Source organism: Numenius arquata, chromosome 1, assembly GCF_964106895.1.
Source record: "Numenius arquata chromosome 1, bNumArq3.hap1.1, whole genome shotgun sequence".
Lineage (NCBI taxonomy): Eukaryota > Metazoa > Chordata > Aves > Charadriiformes > Scolopacidae > Numenius > Numenius arquata.
In genome coordinates, this window is record NC_133576.1 from 58,161,713 (window position 1) to 58,184,156 (window position 22,444).

Consider the following 22,444-nt stretch of genomic DNA (forward strand, 5'->3'; position numbering starts at 1 on the left):
CAGGTGATAGAACAAGAGGAAATGGCCTCAAGTTGCACCAGGGGAGGTTCAGATAGGGAAAATTTTTACACTGAAAGGGTTATTAAGCACTGGAATGGGCTGCCCAGGGAAGTGGTTGAGGCACCATCCCTGGAGGTATTTAAAAGATGGATTGACATAGTGCTTAGAGACATGGTTTAATAACGTTTTTTTTTTATCAGAGTGAGGTTGATGGTTGGACTAGATGATCTTAAAGGTCCCTTCCAACCTAGACAATTCTATGATTCTATGTCCTGACCAGTGAATATATTAGCCTTTTTTTTTTACAAAACGGAACTGCTCCAACCTGAGAGACAATTAAGTCTGCTTCAACTCCAGAAGGCTCTTAAATAAAGCAGCCACTGAGGGGCTGGAAACCATGTTCAAAAGCTTTTCTCACTGAGACATAGAGGGATTTGGACCTGAGCCACCTAGTCCCCAGGAGAGTGCAATAGCCATTAGGATACCCAGGCTAGCAAGGTACCATCGCTGACCACCACTGTGAACCCTGCTCTGGTTTTCACACCCTCCTAGATCACTGAAAAACAGACTTGTGTCTGGAGGTCTAACTCAGGACTGGAGATCCCAATGGGAAGAGTGAGATGTTGCCATGTCCACTGGCTTCCTACAACCAAAGCCTCCAAGTGAATTTAACCCTTAACCTCAAAATTTTGCTCTTACCTCTTGCGGATCACTTTGTGAAATGCTTAGGTAAATATTTTTGATAGAAACAGGCTCAAACAACAGAGAATGTGTGATCATCAAAAACACACCTGAAAGTCAACGTAAAATTCAGTGTTATTTTCACATTTAATCCCCTACAGGTTCTTTCACCTGTGAGGGATTTCCTTTTTGCAGCAGCAACGTGCCAGAAAGCTTGTGAAATCAGAACGATTCTTAGGCTTACTCTGAAGGTGGAAAAGGAAACTGCCTGTGGTGCCATTCACTAACAAGGGTGGCCTAAGCAGCCAGCACACTTAAATATTTATCTAGTTTATAACTTTCATGCTCCTTATAGATTCTCAGCCCTAATTTGCAGAAGGCTTATGAATGTACTTCTTTGTGCTTCAAATAGGATTGTCAACTCTGGTACACAAAGTTGAAACTCACACCCAAACCTTGCAGGATAACAGACTTAGGAGGGCTCTGTGTGTGTGTGTACACGTGTGAGTACACGCACACTAACCTCACCCTCAGCTCTTTCCCTCCCGGTACAGCACAGGACCTCACACAACTCCTTCCCTCTCCGTTTATCCATTAACCTGTCATCCAGCTGCCTCTGCCCCACCAGCTCACAAAATGAGGTGGAGGTGAGCACCCACACTGTGACAGGGCTGGCAGGGGAAGAGGATGCTGGTGTCCGGTACTCAAGGACGCCACACACACCAGGACAGCACTGCCATCCTGCAGGCTTTCCCTGCAACTCAGTGCGATGGATCCATCCCCTCTTGCTTCACCTAACACACAGCACAGTCTTAGGCAGGAAAGCAGAGACACCGAACAGCTCTGAATTGGCCAGATTCACACTTATCTGTGCACAAACATGAAAATATCTTTCCCCAGCCCAACAAACCAATTACTTGAGTATGAGCATTGTCCATCCTTCCCCTCTTGTTGACTCCCATAGAAGAAAGGCACTTCCACCTTCTGAAGCCTTGACCCACCTCCATTTTGGGCTGCACTCGTGCACCACCATGTTTGCAGCTCATGGATCTTACAGCCTCTTTTCCTTACAATAAATTCCGCCCCCAGCAGATCATTTGCCTAAGGCCCTGTGTTGTGGTTTTGGCTGGGCTGGCCACTAAAAGAATGACAGGTCACCCTGTGCCAGCCTCCACATTGCAGGGTGCTCTTTTGCATCCCGCTCTCCTGTATGATTGGAAAATGACCAAAGCTAAAGCACGTACTACATATTTGTAACATTCACTAAAATGCTATGTGGAAAAGCTCAAGAGTTTAAGCAGAATGTTGTAAATGCCAGTGCTGCCTGATGGCCTTCATTGCCACAGCCCCAAGAAGACACAGATATCGCCAATGCCGTGGCAGAGCCGTAAATCCTTTACATGGAAAACCATGACTAAAGGATGCTCTGGGAGGAGATGGAAACACAAGCAGATAATTAGAATTTGATGAGGATTTACAAAAACCTCATAATGTTATTTCACTTGAGAAACTCCAGATTCTTCGATCCATTTAAAAATATTTAACAAACTTTAAAATAGAAATGCTTTGTGTTATCTTTCATATCGATACTTCAGAATTTAATAACAGAGGTTTAACATAACAATTCAGAAGACTTAAATGAGGTATGTAAAATTCATAGCAGATCTGTTTTTTGACTGATGTCATTAGCGCTTAATCTAAGACTAAATGACCTTCTCAGAGGGAAGGTTATTGAGCAGAGGAACGTTCTCTTTGAAGTTTGAAATGCCTTTTATTACTGTGTTCAGCTTGACTTACTTTTTAAGCATATGGACATGATTACAGATTTCATAGCCAGAAAAATAATGCTAAAACTTCCCCTTACAGTGTATCTTAATTTTTATATAGTGAGGGAAGTCTTAATGCAATATTTGGATTATGGCTTCTACATATTCATGTGTATAATAAGAAAGAGAATACCCCAAAAAATAATTGTTAATTCTAAATAAAAGCTCATAAAGTTTCTAAAAACAGCAGGTTTTGCGAGTAACTCATTTTCACTTGCATGTGCTTTTTGCGGGGAGGGGGCAGGAGAAAAGCCTGAATAATAGCCAGATATGCACACTGTATTTGAGAGTCAGGAAATCTTTATCTACTTGCAAAAAATGTACTTGACTTCTAGAAGGACAGATGTATGTGTGATCTCACAAAATGCCATGACACTGAAGAAATTCAAGCAAATCTTGGAAGTACTGCTATCATTTACTTCGAAAGCCATCCTGCGTCACAAAATGTGACATTGCTTATAGCAAGCATTACTCATAGGGACGTTGACACACCATATATAAATCCTGTCATACTCATATACATTGTAAACCTATAAATCTATACGTATCTTTTGGGCATCAAATCCAGCTGACTCTTAAGGTCTCTTCCTGTTTTCCAGCCCGAAAAAAAGTGAATCTGCTTGGGATTTCTTTTTGTTTTCTTGTACCACTGTAAGCCAGGATTTATGCTATTTAAATCGACGGTTATTTTGCTTTACAGAAGTATAAAAAAAGGAAAGGGAAACCTTGAAAACCCAAAACAAAGTTTGTGTAAACTCCTTCAGCTGCCAGTTTCCTTTGAGTTTTCTAAATAACTGATAAATGCATTTCAACTTTAAAATATTAAAGAGGTTTTCACCTTCTAATTTTGGACTCATGGAGTGAATTAGTCTCTCTGGAACTACAAGGTGGTTACCAGGGCAAGTGAATCTATGCTCTCATTTATTACAGTCTACATTAAAAAACAAACAAGTCAGGGGTTACAAATGATGTACTGCCATTTGTTTTACTTCTGTCAGACTCCTACATCAGCAGTTACTCAAATACTTCAATAAAAATCTTTCACTTGGGGGGAAAAAGTCTGTTTTAAATTAAGTTAAAAGGAAACTGTTCCTTTAGCCAATAAAGCAAAATGAATACATAGAACAATGCTGTCAGGGCTTGGTCTGTATTTTGACTTCTATGCCATTAGCACCCTTCCTTGTTTCCACTTTTATCGTACTTTACTACTCAATGTGAAAGGTCCTCCCAGGTCGAGAGCATTGAGGATCCATGACTTAGCGTGAGCTTCTTTCATTTCTTAAACATCAAAAGCTTCCTTTAAAATGTTTATGGTTGAATAAGCAAAGATTTAATTCTAGTCTGCATTAGTATATGCTACGTATTTAAAAATATAACAGATATATAAATATATAAAAATATCCATAATATTATAAATATATTAAAATCAATAATAATAATAATAAATATATAAAAATATCCAGTTATTGAGTGCGATTACAAATTAAGTGTCAAGAAAAGAAAGTGACAAAATAGGAAGCATTCCACCTAGTCTTCTGCCCCACTTGTTTTGCTAAGTGGTATTTTGAATTGGTGAAGACTGTATCTCTAAAGTGTGGCTTTGTATCACAGGTCCAGCTGCAAAGGTGACACAAAATACCCAGACTAACCTAGCAGTTTCTGCTAGTTGACTCATTGGCGTGAGTGAAGGAAGTGCGAAACCTTCCCTTGACCCTGGATGCTGCTGTTTAAGCACACTCATGTACCTCCTTTACTCTTCTTTATTTCTTGGGAAAGTGTTTCTTGCTCCCTATAAGTGGGCTAACTGTTCAGGATTGTGTCTGAACACTTGAGTACAGTTGCACAGTAGTTATTTAGCTTCACTCAGAACAAAATAACCAATACAAGTCATGAAACACAAGGAAAAGCTCAACATATTCACAAGAACTATATAATGCTTCTTATCAATATTGTCTCCATAATAAACTGCAACATTTTCCTGTAGCTCAGTTACAAAAGTATATAATGAAAATACCCTTAAAGTCATCTGGTTTCTCTCTGATCTGCCATTTCGCTGTGCATCCTGTGTTAAAACCACCCACAGCTCACTCCTGAAGTTTTCATAGTTAATAATGCCTCTACCTGTCCCCTGAGGTCTTATCACCTTGCTCTTGCTCCACAATAAATAAATTAAACTTAGAGCACTTGTTTCCAACCTGAACAAAGCTAGAAATCTGCGGCTTCCGTTTCAAACCTCAAGAAGGGTTTGTGTGCCTGGAAGGCTCTCTGAGTCTTGCCAATTCTAACAGTCAAATAAAAACTACTGCTTCCTCCACAGGCCTTACCCTGTTTTTATCTTGAGATATTCAAGGCTACAATAACACTATCAGCTTAAAGAAACCCTTGTCTCATTTCATGGATTTTAAAGTATAATTACACTGAATTATTCTTGCTTATACAGTTTAAATCTGGATATAAACTATCAAAATATTGGATAGTTCATGTTTAGTTTTTATAAGAAACTCAGTTTTCTTTTGATTCAAACTACAGAAAGCAGGCAGGTACTACACTAATGGGTATCACGAGCAGAGAGAAGAGTGCCGATAATGTTCTGGAGTATACGTGTGGCAGAAGCATTAGAGTTAGAAAATAAAACATATGAGGTGCAGGTTCTTCAGCTTTGCACCAAGGGTATCTTGCATCACCACCAGGACCAACACATTTTAAGTTTCCAACAGCTCCATCTGCTGTTGTCACTGCACCTTTTTTTCCCTCCACCAAGAGGCCCTCACACTTGTTTAACTTACAGTTAAACCCAATTTGTTAGCATTTTAATACTGAAACCCACCTGAGAGTTCTGGCATTTCAGTTTCTATTGACTCTATGACATAAATTCCCAGGATTTTATTAAAGAGTTTGTCAAGCACAGTGTTAAAGGGACAAACAGAAGACCTCTAAGGCAGGCCTTCTCTTCTAACGCAGCTGATGCACAAATGCTAAAGCACTTTGATGTGGCCTCAAGGCTACAGAAATGGAAATTTACATCTGCAACTGAATAGACACTAAAATCTAGTAAAGCTGAGAAAAAAAAAAAAGTAAAACCAAAACTATTCTGGTCAACAGGCTGTGGTTTCATAATAACTGATACCAGATCTGTGTGTTACTGTATCTCATTTGATCCCAAGCAGATACAGGCACATGATTACATTTCTGTCAAATTATTCAGATTAATTGCCAGAGAGTTGATGCTGGTTGTACGCTGGCTGCGGGACAGAGACCCCTTAGGTCTGCCACTACAAAGTTAACCAGTCCTTCTGATGGATTTCAAATGTCAGGGAGAGCACAGCCATCGCTTTGCATTGTGTGCCCAGGATTTTTTTCTGCTCTATTCAGGGAGCCCTTAAGCTGGATCAGTGACTCAGCTGAGAAGGCAGAAGACAGCCAGCACCTGTTTATGACAACTGCTTCTGCTAGGGACCGGGAAGGACCCTGAGGCCACATACTCAGGTGCCAAAATAGTCCCTGCATGGAAGTGGTGAACAACTTATGCCTAGGTGGTGTAAAAGAGGATTATTTGCAGCAACTGTCAAGGAGCTACTGGTGAGGACAGAGAGGTGACCTATGTGTAAGCCCAGGGAAGCCATTCCTGATATACACCCCTTGACTGCTCCTAAGCCCTCACGCTCTTGCCCACCTTCACTGTCCTAATTTGAGAGGGAAGGGAAGCTGGGCTGTGGGATAGGAGAGTACTGTGGTACACAGAGGGTGACCGAGTGATTGAGATCCCCGGGCGTGCATGAGAGGCACAGGTTACATACAGATGTGAGACCTAACACACATAGCCTTGCCGATCAACTTCTCACTTCTGTTAGCAAATTCATTCACCACAGATGAATTCCAACCCACTTGGAAGGGAGATGTGCCTGTAAAATGGACGCCCAACTTATTTTCTGGCATCTAAGAGAGAAATCTGACTTAAAGAAAAGAAACCCTTTTTACAGTTTGTATTTAATGGTCATTTCCCTCAGGGACTACACTGCAGTTTGTTAACCTTTCAGCTTGAAACCTGTATTTTAAAAGTACATTAACATGTCATTTCATCCAGCTTCTGTGGGATTTCACGAATACAGAAGAAAGACCATAAGAAAACTCAGGTGCTTGAATGAAAACCCCATGATTTCTCTTGGCTGCTTTCTGGGTGGTATTGCAGCCAGATACGAGATTGGCTGTACGCAGCAGAAACCAGGCAAAACCAACCTTTTTAAGGTATGATAGAAACCTGTTAGATCCTTTTTTAATTCCTACCACAAAAAATAACTGCTGAGGCAGACAGTTGGGCCCTCATTCCCTTTTCACAGGAGAGCTGGGAGAAATGACAGGCTCTGTAGCCTTACCATATAAAAGTAAACCAAATGGAAGGACAATTTGTGCTTTTCTTTAGGACAAAGATTCCAAATATTGCTTTCCTTCTCATTTTGGAACACATTTAATTCCAGCAGGATCAGAAACTGAAAACACTGTGCTTTTTTCAAACAGGGTGTTGGGTTGTCTCTTGCTCTTTCCTGCTTGGTTTCACTAATCAGTCTTGCTCTATGCTTGCATCTATAGGCCATGATTCTCCACCTGGCAGTACTATTTGTCACTGATGTTCTCCCTTTGGGGCTTCCAACAATTTCTGCTTTCCTGAATCCTAGGAGAGAAAATGTCCTTCACTGTCAGCTGGTTGCGTGCTCTCACACCACTACTCCACATCACAAGATTTCTTTTCCAGGAACGCTATGACTCCCTCACCGTGGCATCAGGCTCTGGAGCAGCACTGCTTTGCAGCTCTGTTGTGAACTACTTTGTGAACAACCGATTGCCTGGTTTTGCCAATTACTAATGTTTTGAAATAAGAAATGTGCATGCTTTAGGCATATTAAGTGTAAACAAATGCATTAATTTAATACCCCACCCTATTACACACAGCAAAGCTTCACCAAACAGATAGTTTTTGCTCAAGACAGATAATGCAATAGAAGGAACATTGTCCACTAGGCTGGGGGCAGAGTAGCAAACTTGACATGAGAGGAGGCTGAGAGGGAGACGATACAGCAGACTACCTGGCAGAAAGTTTTCCTGCCTTTTCAAGAACACCAAACTGGTCTCCTTGAAGCAAGACAGCATCTGCTACCAGAACAAAGCCACTGGAGTCTCTTTAAGTCTCCTCCATCTTCTCTCTCCATTAACTCAATTTTTGAGGGCACTTTAGGGAGCATTCAAGGACCAGGCTTGGAAGCAGTAATTACTCTGCTGTCACTGGTTTAACGTCTTTACTCTCTACTTTACATATCCCATAGTGTCACTCTGACCTTGTACGTGCTTTAAATGCAGGAGTGAGAGCATCGAGTTCAGGCATGTAGGAAGGAAGAAAATTTTATTTTATTTTCAGCTGTTTGTCCCTTCACAATGGCTTCACCTCAGATCAGGACAGGACAGACTCTGGATCTGCCCAGGATCAGTGACACTTTTATAAATAAACAACATGACAATACAGTGTGTCCTCATGAAACAGCCATGGACAGAAAATTTAGCAGTACCTTTGCCAACTTCACAGCAGCAAAGATTCCTTTCCTTTGCATTAAGGTACTTCCTAGGCTCCTTGGCAGACAAATTTTTTAGTTGCTTGAGCATGACAATGGGCGGAGGCTGCTGATATACAGGGAATTGAGTTGGACCACTGACAAGTATGACATTAGGCACAACTAGGCATGTTTAACAAAGAAAACGTATGTCAGACCACCAAAGTTAACATGCTGGGCCACAGACAGGAAGGCTTGGACACAATACTTTTCCTGACCTCCTTCAGAAAGATGTTCAGAGCCTATGGCCAGCTGCTGAGAAGGCATCAGCTCCTCTTCAAAGTTCATATAAATATAGAGGGACAAAAAAATCACAGCTGCTGTGGTATAAAAGGAGGTTTCTGAGATTAAGTGGATCTGTCTTGTGGAAGGTTTTGTAGGTCAGTGCCCGTATTCTGTATTTGCACAGTGGTTGGTCAGCACCCCCTTATGGAACATGTCAAATCCTGCTTCCTTCGCTGAAGAGAGAGGCTGCTGTGTTGTATACCAGCTATGATCTCTCTTTGGATTTTTTAAGCTTGCATACCAAGAATTACAACTTCTCTAGACAGCACACAAGAAGAAGTAGTCTAAAAAAAACCACACAAAATTTTCCAAATAATTAAAACGGTAATAATTGTTTTTCTGACAGCTAAAATTGGAGTAAGTAGTGCAGCTTGATTCTTCAGGGCAGCCTGACACTGTGGAAGGTCACTACCTTCATTTACCAGGGATCACATCATGGGATGCTGCAGCTGAGAACCTCCAAGTGCTTTCCTCCTTTTCCTGGCACTACTTTGGTTTTTTTTTCCTATATGTAATTTAAGGCAACTCCTTTACATCCAGGCTGCAGTTTCTTCTGAGAAATAGGATCTCTATGGCCCCCTGGTTCCTGGGCTCTTCTTCTTTCACAGCAAAGATACCTGTTGCTGCAGGTGTGAAGCCTCTCCCCTTCTGGCCTCATACTCAGCTTCTTATCCTGAAATTCAGGTTCTTGCCAGTCGGGAGGAGCACCTGATGATGAATTCAGATGTGACAACACCAGTCCCACCTTCCTGAACACGAGAAAAATTCAAACAACGAGCAATGTTTTTCTTATTCAGCACACTAACGTCTTTCACATCTTTCAGTCCCCAGAATGAAGTGCCTGATTTCCTCCTTGGTCCTTAGGATCAGCACCTCCAAACTCTGTCTATCCAAGCTTCAACCTAACCAGAAATCCATCAAGCACTGCAGCCTAGGCCAGCTTCTACTGTCACTCACAACATGCATATTTGCATAGGAGTGATGACAGAATCAAATCTGAGGAAATTCTTACCAGAAATCTTGGCAAGGAGAAGTAGCTGCGAAATGTAATTTTGGGAACATATAGGAAAGGCACGAACAACCCTAGCCTGCTGAGGTAAAATCCTTGGCAGTCAGCAGCAGTCGGGTGAATGCTGTAGTGACTAACAGCTGATTGCAAAGCTCCTCCAGGAGACCAGAAACACACAGCCAAGCGCCGCCAGCCTGGGGTGCCAGAGCACAACTCCTACAACCCAGCCACCTTTCTCAACGTCCAAACTCCTGGACTGTCTGTAAAAATCACAGTGGTGGTATTCTTTTTGGTTTTTTTCTAGAGTCCACAAGCTTCCGTTCAGCACCTGTGGCAAAAGACTTGAGACTCATTTCAGGAGTTCCAGCTGTGACTGAGCCGGAGAGTCAACCAGAGGAGCTTCTCCTCTGAGGGCAGGGCAAAGCCTTTGGAGTTTTAAGGCAATTCTATCCCTTTAGAGCACACATTTTGCTTTTTTCATCACTTTGAACTACACTTCTTTGCGTATAAGCTTTTTTTGGTTGGTTTTTGACAGCCACCGGCCGAGGCAGGCTTCCCACCGCAGCAAGGGCAACGCTGTTGCAGGAGAGCGGACGCCCAGCTGCCTGCGGCCCCGTAGCACAGCCGGAACACCGAGCCAGGGCCTAAAGCCAAGGCCCGCCGCGCCCAACGACCCGCCGCGCGCTCAATGGCCCGCGGCCCCTCCCCATTGGCCGCTTTTTTCCCCGCGTGACGCAGCGCCGGGCGGCGATTGGCCCGCGGCGCTACGATGGGGCTGGAGGCGGGAGCGCTCCTCCTCGGCGGCGGCGAGGGTGAGCGGGCGGGCACTAGTCGTGCGGTTGCCATGGTGACTGGGCGGCCGTACCCGGAAATGGGCGGGCGCCGGGATGCGCCCCGGGAGCGCCGGCGGCCGGCAGGTACGTACGTGCGCGCGCGCGCGCGGGCGCACGCGTCCCCGCCTCCCCCCTCCCCTCCTCCTTCACCACCACCACCACCCCCTCGAGGCAGCCGCCGGTTGCCGGGGCGATCGCCCTCTTAAAGAGCCCGCGGCCTCCCCCCCTTGATCTGCCTTGCTGGCGTTGGCGGGGGCCGCGGTGCGGCCTGCGCGGGATGGATGGCCGGGCCCGGCGGCCGCGGGGGGGCCGTCATCTGTGAGGGGGCCGTCGGTGGTGAGGGGGCCGTCGGTGGTGAGGGGGCCGGGGATCCTCGCGGGCGGTCGCCGGCGAATGATGGCGCCTTGTGGTTCCCCCGGCAGGAGCGGGCCCGGGATGGCGTCCGGGGTCCCGGCGGGGAGGTCGCATAGCGTCTGCATGGTGTCGGACTTCTTCTACCCCAACATGGGGGGCGTGGAGAGCCACGTGTACCAGCTGTCGCAGTGCCTCATCGAGCGCGGCCACAAGGTCCTGGTGGTCACCCATGCCTATGGCTGCCGGAAGGGCATCCGCTACCTCACCAACGGGCTGAAAGTCTACTACTTGCCCCTGAAGGTAATGTACAACCAGTCCACGGCGACGACGCTCTTCCACAGCCTGCCCCTGCTCAGGTACATCTTTGTGCGGGAGAGGGTCACCGTCGTCCACGCCCACAGTTCCTTCTCCGCCATGGCCCATGATGCCCTCTTCCATGCCAAGACCATGGGGCTGCGGACAGTGTTCACGGACCATTCCCTCTTTGGGTTTGCGGATGTCAGCTCGGTGCTTACCAACAAACTTCTGACCGTGTCCCTGTGTGATACGAACCACATCATCTGTGTCTCCTATACAAGTAAGGAAAACACGGTGCTGAGAGCAGCCTTGGACCCTCGAATAGTCTCTGTCATCCCCAATGCTGTCGATCCCACCGACTTCACTCCAGACCCGTCAAGGAGGGATGACAGTACAGTAACCATTGTTGTTGTCAGCAGACTTGTTTACAGAAAAGGTAATGGGGGCTAAAATGTAAGTTTATTTTGGTTATTTTTTTCTTTAGGGTATGGTAAGAAAGGTGATGGTTATGTACCATTTAATGCTGTGTCCGTGGCATGGATTGCATTTTAAGCAGGAGTTGTAAGGTGATGGTTCTGAACTTTTGTGTATGTGTGTTCAAGAAGGAATGTACATTTCCGTTTGAGCATGTTGGTTTCAGAGGTGTGTATTTTTTCTGTAATATTGAAGATACTGAAAATTGAAATTTGTAAAATGGAAGATTTGGCATATATTTGGAATATGATTTAGGCCCTAATCTTTATATTCTGTTAGAAATGTTTTAGCTGTTTTTTATTCAATCAAGCAACAACAACTTGAGTGATTTTTTTCATATTTGTCTCTTAATAGAGCATAAATTGTCTTTTTTTCATAATTTCATGTCCAGCAGTATAACAGTCTTCAAGATTATTTTTTTTTTCTTCTCTTGAATAGAGTTATAGCAGTAGGCTACATCATGATAAGTTCTAAAATCAAATAAAATAATGGTTTGTCATAAATTTTCTACTCTTAGGTATAGATTTGCTTAGTGGTATAATTCCCGAGCTCTGTCAGAAGTATCCAGAGTTACATTTCTTAATTGGAGGAGAAGGACCAAAACGAATCATACTAGAAGAAGTCCGGGAAAGATACCAGCTACATGACAGGTTGGTTCTATGCATGTCTATGATCTTTTAATGTACTTTAGGGGTGGGAGAGACAATGGTAACACCCCCCCAGAGAAACCCAAAAACTTGAAGCTGGAGAAGATGAGAACTATTGAAGGCAAGGCAGATAGACCAGACGCTAACTGAAGACTAGAGTTGGACTGTGATCCTGCAGGTTAATTGATACAAACAGACCCTGTATGAACCTTCACTAGAGTCAGAGAAAAGCTGACTAAAACATAAATTTATCATATTCCTTTCTGAAACTGTGATGCTTGGATCACATATTACCATATGGCATAAGGCATTAGACACCTAGGTTGTGTCAGTGCTGCTTGTGAGGATCTGAAGAGCATGAAACTCTTCAGGATAGTGCTTATTTAGTATGTATTCTTGTGGTTCTACAAATATGTTCCCTAGGGTTACTGTGTTGCCTAAATGTTTCTGTGATGCATACGCGTTTCTGTATTTCTTTGGGGTTTTCGTGGTGTTCAAGGACAGTATGTGGCAAGGACAATGTTATTAATTTTCCAACTCATTTTCTCCATTTTCTGTACTTCACGCAGGGATTCCTCTGATAAAATTGTTTATTAGAATCATTCTTATTTCATCCTTTTCTGTTTCCCAGTATCTCTTAAAAATAGTAGGTCCTGATCGTTGTATCCTAAATACTTCCCCCCACCTCAGACTTTGAGATTGATCAGACCTCACATTGAAAATTCAGAAAATGTATCTAAGCAAAGAAAGGATGACCATTCTTAGTTATTAACTGCATGAAGCCATCTTCTCTTACAGAACTAGAAAGCTCAATAAAAATGTTTTGAGGGCAGTGTTCTGTGTTCCTTCTCTTGCTATATAAATGTGAACCATTGGTACGTTTTTTCAGAATCTGTGTAATACTATGCAGTAGTATTCCAGTCCAAATCTAGTGTTTGTTTACCTCTCTCTTTCCCCTCTCCACCCCCTACCTGCTGTATGCAGGGTACGTCTCCTAGGAGCCTTGGAACACCAGGATGTTAGAAATGTTCTAGTCCAGGGGCACATTTTTCTCAACACTTCCCTCACTGAGGCCTTTTGTATGGCAATTGTGGAAGCAGCAAGCTGTGGTTTACAGGTAAAAAAAAAAAATCAACTAACTAGAACACGTGTATCCATTTTAAACAAAGTTCATGATTAAATAATATGTGCTTGTAACATTTGATTTCATCTGAGGCTCTGTCTTTGCAAAAGTGAGAAAATATCCCCATTTACACATTACCTGGAAGCTGAAACAGGTTTAACCAAAAGTGCTTAAGCTCCCAGAAGAAACTTGTGCAGAATCGGGAATAACATGTAGGTCTGCTAACTCTCAGTTCTCTGAACTAACCAGACCACCTCTCCAAAATGCTATTTTGTATGTACTCCTTTACAGAGTTTCGAGGTAGTTGATGTCCATGAAGGTCTACTTTGATGCTACTTTAAGAGGAGCTGCAGAAAAGTGGCTCATGAGCATGGGTGACTGGTCAGTCAGGCATATTTGATTACCAGACTAAACCACTGTACAAGAACTGCTTTCCTAGTGCACTAAAACCTGACATTAGTTTTCTTATATTAACTTAGGATGTGTTTGCCTGACCCTGTAGGGATTCAAGATAAGAATTGGAGAAAGAACAGTAAAAGCCCTTTCTGTGAAATCAACAGCCATAAAGTTTTTAAATCCTCACATTAAAATATAAATAAAGAAACTTTTTCTAAAAGAAAGACTGCTAAGAGTATCTAATATAGAAGAAGTATAAAAAATGCGAAGGTCTTTTTTTTACTCCCAATATCCTTTGACAGTAGTTACTACCTAGTTGTGGTAGTTATTCCCCTATCATTTGTTTTGCTCTCTAGAGGTGAAGAAGTTCTGCAGTTTTCTTATTATTGCCTGCTGTTTATAGATGATTGCGTAATGTGGGTCTTCGTAGTTTCTGATTTCCCTTTAAAAATAATAATTCAGATTAAAATTACTGAAATTCTAAAGAAATTCTTGTAAATGTTCAGTAGCCTAGAAAGCATAAACTGAAGGCGGATGTGGTAAAACTGTCCTTTCCAAGCAGAGGTAACAGGTTTCATGAGTGACTGTGGAGAGAAGGTCCAAAAATCTGGTTACACAGATGTAGTTGTGTACAAGCACCCTTAGGAAAGAAGTCTCATAACCAACTCATTGGACCAAGTCTTCTGTTTTATAATACCACCAAAGAATCATTCTGAACATCGTTAAAGGTAATCTGCCATGCTAGGTCTTTTCTAGGGCGTTGGCCTTTAGTTTGTATCTAAGCAATGTAATAGCAGTGTCATCGCTCTATTTTATTGTTATGCAGCATATGTGCTATTTCTTTTGTTTCTTTCAAAGGTGGTGAGTACAAGAGTTGGTGGGATTCCTGAAGTGCTTCCAGAAAGTCTCATTATTTTATGTGAACCCTCCGTGAAATCTTTGTGTGATGGACTAGAAAAAGCTATTGCCCAGCTCAGATCAGGAACACTACCGTCTCCAGAAACTGTTCATAATAAAGTGAAGACATTTTATACGTGGAGGAACGTAGCAGAGAGAACTGAGAAAGTATGTATAACCACGTATTTTAAATCCTCTTAAAGTACATTTGTGAAACAGCTGTTTCTTTGAAACATTAGTATGTACATTCCCTATGTAAGCTTTCTGAGTAATTTTTCAGTGTGTTTGCTGTCAAATATACATGGTTTAAAAAGGGTTCAGAATTTCTTTTTTCCCCCCCAAATACATCCCTAGCTAGGTGCTTTTTTTTCTGTTTGCATATTTTTTGTGCCATAACTGCTGATAAATATTCTGAAAAACAGCCTAGATTTTCAGTTACATTTCTACTCGTATTTTTTCCAGTCTTCACATTAAGTAACTTTTCTGGTATAACTGGAAAACGTGCTCTATGAGATGTACGAAAAGACAGAGTTGATGACAAAGTTTTGTCTGCCACTTGCTAACAAGTGCTTTAAAATTATGAGAGGTACTTTAATGCCGGTAGGCTGAACGTAGCTGAATTTACATAAGCTATGGATGTAATGAAAATAAATTATCACACTTGGAAATCATATTTCAGAATTAGAACTGCACTTCAGTGGAAGAACTCTTCTGTTGGTGAAGAATGTTAACTGCAATAATATTATTAAATGCCTGTGGAGATCTGTCACTTCTGACTTCAGCCCCTATGCTTTAGGCAAGAGAGTAGCTGAATCACATGCCACTTAAATACGTTGTAGTGTACTCAGATATATATCTCTCTTATAAGTCTCCTTGAAGTATCATGTACTGTAAAACCAGTTTATTTTATCATTTTTGAGTACTGTCAGTACAACTCATTTCATGATTTTGTAACTGCAAGCAACATTTCAATTGCAAAGGTTTTAGAGAAGTTAGTCTAGATTTCAGTTTCCTTTATAGGAAAACTTATGTGAAGGAAAATATAATTGGAAGAAATATGCATGGAACTTATGTTGTACAAAAGACAGTTATTTGTTAGCTCATTGTTAAGGTACCCATAGGATGAATCACAGAATCACAGAATCTTAGTGGTTGGAAGGGACCTTTGAGATCATCGAGTCCAACCACATAAAAAAAAAAACAAAAAACCACACAAACAAACAGACACACACAAAACCAAACAAACAACAACCCCCCCCAAAAAAAAAAAAAAAAAAAGCACCCACCAACTAAACCCCACACCCATGACCTCACACACAACACCCCACCACAAACCAACAATCCCGGGCACTAGAGCATGCCCTGAAGAGCCACGTCTACACGTTTCTTAAATACCTCCAGGGATGGTGACTCCACCACCTCCCTGGGCAGGCTGTTCCAGTGCTTGACCACTCTTTCAGTAAAGTAATTCTTCCTAATATCTAATCTAAACCTCCCTTGCCGCAGCTTCATACCATTTCCTCTGGTCCTGTCGTTATTCCCTTGGGAGAAGAGGCCAACCCCCGCCTCTCTACAGTTTCCTTTCAGGTAGTTGTAGAGGGCAATGAGGTCTCCCCTCAGCCTCCTCTTCTCCAAACTAAACATGCCCAGTTCCCTCAGCCTCTCCTCATAGGACTTGTTCTCCAGACCCCTCACCAGCTTGGTGGCTCTCCTCTGGACACGCTCCAGCACTTCAATGTCTTTCCTGTAGTGAGGGGCCCAAAACTGAACACAGTACTCGAGGTGAGGCCTCACCAGTGCCGAGTACAGAGGCACGATGACTTCCCTGCTCCTGCTGGCCACGCTATTCCTGATACAAGCCAGGATGCCGTTGGCCTTCTTGGCTGCCTGGGCAAAGTGAAGTGTGTAATGTTCCCAAGAAAAAAACTCTGTATCCTTTAAGCCTTTTTTGAGTTGTGTGTTTTGGGTATTTATGTTTCTGTTCTGTGAAACACAGGACTATATTTTTTTATTATTTTTTTTAGTGGTTGTAGTTAGTATGTATATTACGTCACTAGTGGCATGTATTTTGTTTTCACATCCATTGCATTTTAAGAATTCTTCTAGGAATTGCTAGTGTTTCTTTAAATAAAAATTGGTATCCTATTATGATTTGCTTGATTGTTCAAATACAGAGATTTGGAAGATTGCCAACTCATCTGTGAGTTCATCCATCTTTGTGTTGAAAACAACTAATTAAAAAAACCCCAACTTTCTCTGTATAATATTGCACAAGAAACAAATTATTCAGCCCTCCTATTCAATGGAATACTCTTGAGGTCTGTCAAAAAAAAAGAACATTTCCTTTCTTTTTCTCCTTAAATAAATTACTGAAATTTCTAGAACAGTACTCATAAATCAACACTTAAAAGCTGCAAACTTTGGGGGTACTATTTGTCCCTTCTAGTAGTTAGGAATAGATAATTTATTTTGCACGCTGACAACCAAGTACTGCGTGATTTTTGAGGCAGATCTTAAAATGATGTTGCTTCTTACTTTCTGTCTCTTCTCTCTATAGGTGTATGACAGAGTTGCAGATGAAGTGGTTTTACCAATGGATGAGCGACTTGACAGATTAATGTCTCACTGTGGTCCAGTGACTGGGTGTATTTTTGCTCTTTTTGCTGTTCTGAACTTCCTTTTCTTGACGTTTCTGAGGTGGATGACTCCAGATTACATTATTGATGTTGCAATAGATGCCACAGGACCTAAAAGTGCTTGGACTAAACAGTATTTTTTGGGGAAAAAAGGAAGAGTTAAAGAACAACCTCCAAGCTCCAAAAATGCTCAAATGGAGAGGAAAGAACACATCAGTCACTAAAGGTTTTAATGCTTGCTGATAGAGACTTTACTCTTAAAATTCTTCAGTTTCTTTCTGAAGTTCTGGAAAGAAACCCAGTCAAAATGTGCTACCTCAATTTAGGATGATGTTTTAATTTAGTTCTGGATTCATGCAAATTTATGAACATCTCTTTTGCACTTAAAGCTGGGAGGAGAACATGGGGTTTTATATGTGTCAGAAGCCTTTGAAACAAAAATCTAACATTTTTCTTGACAACTTGAATATTACAGAAAGTGACTGTAAACTTCAGTGCCATTTGGGAAGGCAAATCACAAAAATTATTAGCTTAGTCCCTGCAAATTCCTGATATTTACTGTGATTTTTATTTTGAGACGTATTTAAAAATACTTAATTAAAACCACAAAGAAACATGCCTGTTCTCTTCTAAGATGAAAATGGCACTTGAAATTACTCGTGAAGTCCATTACCATGGAAACTTCAGACTTGGTTCTAGCAGTTGTCCCCCAGTGGGTGTTTTGCCTGCATAGCGGCATAGCGTTATTATTTTGAAGTTCTTCCCTAGTCAAAATTGGATCATCCTGTTGCTAAATCAAAACTCCTTAATGAATTTTTGATATTTTCAGAGGTGCTAAATTTGTCCTGTTCATCTACATGTGTGAAAGTGATGTAAAGCTTGTAGTGGTGTTTTGGTTTTTTTAAAGTACGTAGGTGAAGAAATTATATTATTTAGAGATAATACAGCCTTCAGAAACAGCTCAGGCCTGAAAACTCCTCCAGCAGACTATGCCAAAGTGTGAAGTCACACCCGTGTGTACGCGTGCGAGAGAGACAGATCTGTGAAGGGCTTAACAAGCACCATCGTACTCTCTCTCTCTCCCCTCCCACCTCCACACCCTCAGATCTCCCCTTATTTTTATTTTTCCTTTTTTTTTTTTTTTAAATATTTTTCCTTCCTCTTACTCATGACCAAAATGGCATTTCTGTCCATCTCTTGGAGGGACAGTGTTTAGTGTGCGAGATTTCACCTAGACCACTGTCAGACAGGTTCTGCAAGTGAAATCTTGGGAAGGTATCTCTTAAATGGAAACAACCAATAGATATGCTTTTCCCGGAGAAGAGAGGAATGTGTGGATGTGTGAGTGGAGGCATTTTTCTCATTTATGTTGGCCACCTCTAGAAATCCCCCCTTCCTAATGCACTGGGTTAATTTGTTTTTCAAGCATCACTGAACGCTAAAAATCTTACGAGTATTATGTAGTGTTGGACACTGTATTAATATTAAAACTGTGCAATATGAAAATACTGTTTTCAAACCCTTGAAGGGCAGTATTTAAAATACAGTTTCTGTCAATATCATCTTGTTTTTGTAGAGATGTAGTTGCCCTAACAATGGCATTTTATAATTTCATTGAACATATTTTCATGAAAAACAGAAAGGTTATGTGAAATAAACCACCATATACAAAGTCTATTTTCTTTTACTAGAATTTTTAGCCTTTGATATGTAACATACAATATGCATTGTATTACAATTTGAATTTTTCAAACTCTACATTAAAAGTGGAGGTCAGCTGAAATGGTGCCACACAGATTATGGATAAATGAGTGGAATTACAGTAACATTTTACTTTTCAAAGTTAATTTTTTTTTTAAATAACATTCAAGTTTATAACAACTTTTTAAAAATAGTGAATATCATTCCAGGGAAATGTTATATATATATTTGTATTTTTAACAGTATTTTGTTGACTCTGGTTTATTTCTTTTTGGTTTCTTGCATAATCTACAAATACAAATGAAATTTTCAACAGGAGTGTGAGAAACTATTTAAAATACTTCTCTTCCTGTGGGGAACATTGTGTACTTACGAATAACATAATAAAACTTTGTTATAATTTTATTTACAAGAAAAAATTATTGTTTATCTATGGATACTTTTCATTAGTATGTGGGAACATACAATTAGAAAGTACAGAAATATACTCCGTACTGCTGCTTCCCATCACTGGTGGTTGGGCTTCTTAGGAAAAAGATGATGGTTCAAAAACATTCTGCACAAGCTGCCACAAAAATTTAATCCATAACTGGTTTAATTACAAATACGCTTTTTCTCAAGTAACGCAACTTGTATTGCACGTAACTCTTCACAGCACTGATTCACTTGCCTGCTGTGAGCAGAGGTGTAAAGGATGATGTCACTGAATCATTCACCGTTTTAAAAAGCATCAGTGGATGACATAGAAAAGTTTAAATAAAATAATCACAATAATTAAAAAACTGAGCAGAGGTAATGAGTGTATTTTAGGAACATGTATTTAGAAATGAATAAAATAACTATTTGAAAAAATCTAAAATGTTGCAGTTGTACTTGCAGGTAACATTTGATCATTGTGAAATACTAAGGAAATGTTACCAAATAGGGAGTGGTACTAACTGAGTAATGGCTTGCACGGAGCAGAGCCTCCTGTATGGAGGAGGAGGGAACACCCAAAAAGCTTCTAAACAGAAGGTCACCCCCTTTCACAGGAGGGACCATTGATCTGCAATGAAATTCCATCCCACAGGCACAAGAAAAAATTGTGTTTCCAATAAATTATACGCAGACACTGTGAATTAAGGTGTGTTGACAATTGAAAATGGCGTGTTAAACCAGAACAAGTATTGAGTAAAGTATGAATGTAAGATTTGTCTTTCAGATTGTGTTTTAGAGGGTGTGGATAGATCTGTAAAAAGGTAAATACACCGTAATGTACTTATTTTTGTGGTCAAGTTTTTCTGCATCTTTCCAAAATAAACTTATTTTTTCCCCTTTTGATACTTATTTCTCTTTGCTAGTCCTTTTTTTTTTTTCCACATATGCTTAGGCTTATAAACAAGTAATTGTAAAATTGCATCTATTTGATCCTTCAGTAAAATACAGACTATGTAAATAGATACAAGAACAATCAATCTCAAAAGAAAACAATTTTATAAACTTACTTTAAATTAAAAAGTATTCAAATAACGTTTTATTTTCTATCATTAAACTAACCTCATATTTGCTGTACGTGTTTTGTGATACTCAGTAGTACGTTGTATTCCACAGCTTTTTCCTAATTACTTTAACATTGACATAGTCAGATGAAAGGTGGGTATTTTTTGTTAAGGGAAAAAACCTAAGGCAAGGTGCGGTTATACGCCTGAATTTACTGTTGTACTGAAATTGTGCATTCTTCTTGTGAACTTAACAGGTAGATTGGATTGTTTTCAGATTCTGACTTTCTTCAACACGGGCGTAGCTTCTGGAGATGATATTTGTGTGGGATTCACTGAATTTTAACCATGCAGAAGCAGGTTGTCTAGTACAGGCTAGTTCTTTAAGCTCGTTGTTTGATCAGGAGCCAGCAATGGTGCGCATCTAGAGAAGGTGCTCCAGCACCATTGAGGTGCTGGAGCGGGTCCAGAGAAGGGCAACGAAGCTGGTGAGGGGTCTGGAGAATAAGTCTTATGAGGAGAGGCTGAGGGAGCTGGGGTTGTTCAGCCTGGAGAAAAGGAGGCTGAAGGGAGACCTTATCGCTCTCTACAACTACCTGAAAGGAGGTTGTAGAGAGGCGGGGGTCGATCTCTTCTCCCAAGTCACAGGCGATAGGACAAGAGGAAACGGCCTCAAGTTGCACCAGGGGAGGTTCAGATTGGATAGTAGGAAAACTTTTTACACTGAAAGGGTTATTAAGCCTTGGAATGGGCTGCCCAGGGAAGTGGTTGAGGCACCATCCCTGGAGGTATTTAAAAGACGGGTTGACATAGTGCTTAGTGACATGGTTTAGTGATGGTTTTTTATCAGAGCTAGCTTTATGGTTGGACTAGATGATCTTAAAGGTCCCTTCCAACCTAGACCATTCTGTGATTCTAATTGCCTGCTGGAATTTGCCGTCCACCTGCCCTGGCAGCAGCAGGAGTTTAGATAACCGGACCTTCAGTGGTGTGATGGGTGGCGGATAGGTGAGATGAATCCGACGTCTGCTCGTGTGAGAGCAAGGAGTGAGTCACCATATACATCCCTTTTTAAAAGCAGGAGTGTTGTAACTGTGCTGACCTAAGGATGCAAATGAGGCAAGGTTTGTATGGGAAGTGGTGTCATTTAATAGATCAAACTGATAGAAAAGAAGAGCCAGGCTCTCTGTGCGTCTTTGTTCTGATCTCCTCCCTTCGAGATCGAGGGTGCCTGGCTCCTTTTCTCCCCTAGTTGTCTTAGATTGAATATATTTGATATACAAACCCTTAACTTTATACATTAGAAATACACTGCTGGAATTCAAAGAGTGTCTTGCATGAGAATACACCAATACCTCTTTTCATTTCTTTGGGAAGAGGATCCCTCTAATCTTTATTTCCTTGCCAAATTCTTCAGATCACATCTGACATTTCTCACTGATGACTAGTTAAGGTGAACCATAGTGAAAAGCAGTTCTTTCTTTTCTTTTGTGCTTGTTCCTTGCATGTTTGTAAACTAAGGATATATAAACATTAGCTTTCCAGTTCATTGCAGGATCTAGCTAAACTACTTCTATTCATTCACCATCTCATTACAATTTTATTGAAGGGTTAATATATTTTCTGGATATTTTGATTTGACAGTTTAGTGATAGCTGAATAGAGTGATTCATGGAGGAGTTTGGGCATCCCGCACAAGTTCTCAAATAAGGCATGTTTTCCTACAGAGGGCTGACTCGTTCCCTCCAGTCTATCGATGAAGTTTCATAATCCATCTCACTCAACTCACAGCGATGCTGCCTGAAACAGCGAAGGAGGAAAGATGAGATTCCTGTTTCTGCGTTGCTGTTGCCGTTCCATTGTTTTGTATGTGTTCTCATGCCTACGTTATGTTGCTCAACTTTCTTTAGTTTAAGAAATACCAGACGTTTCCAAGTGATCACACCACAGCTTACCTGACTACCACCTTCACCAATACTAATACTTCCCACCATGCTGTTCAGCTGTCTTCCTACTGATTTTTTGGTTTTTTTTTAGTGCGCTGCAGTCATTTTCCTAATGTTCTTGTACATTAAAAGCAGATTAAGAGGTTGCATGAGCTTTTCTCAAATCACTCCATCGTTTACCTGAAAATTTTTAGTTATCTCGTTCTGAAGCCAGGAGGGTGGTTTTGCTACTACACAAATGGAGCTTGTTCTTCTGGAAGA

General features: G+C 41.2%; 1 protein-coding gene across 2 annotated transcripts; it reads left to right on the forward strand.

Moving 5' to 3' along the window:
* Positions 1-10,178: 10,178 nt before the first annotated feature.
* PIGA (phosphatidylinositol glycan anchor biosynthesis class A) lies at positions 10,179-20,084 on the forward strand. 2 transcript variants are annotated; one of them, XM_074156136.1, is made up of 6 exons: positions 10,179-10,318; positions 10,657-11,321; positions 11,877-12,009; positions 12,991-13,123; positions 14,384-14,590; positions 16,980-20,084. In XM_074156136.1, the coding sequence occupies exons 2-6, from the start codon at positions 10,670-10,672 to the stop codon at positions 17,280-17,282; spliced, it is 1,428 nt and encodes a 475-aa protein (XP_074012237.1). In that variant the 5' UTR covers positions 10,179-10,318; positions 10,657-10,669; the 3' UTR covers positions 17,283-20,084. The 2 variants fall into 2 exon arrangements, with proteins under 2 accessions (XP_074012237.1, XP_074012229.1); XM_074156128.1 differs by lacking the exon at positions 10,179-10,318 and having other exon boundaries at positions 10,631-11,321.
* The last annotated feature ends 2,360 nt before the right edge of the window (positions 20,085-22,444 follow it).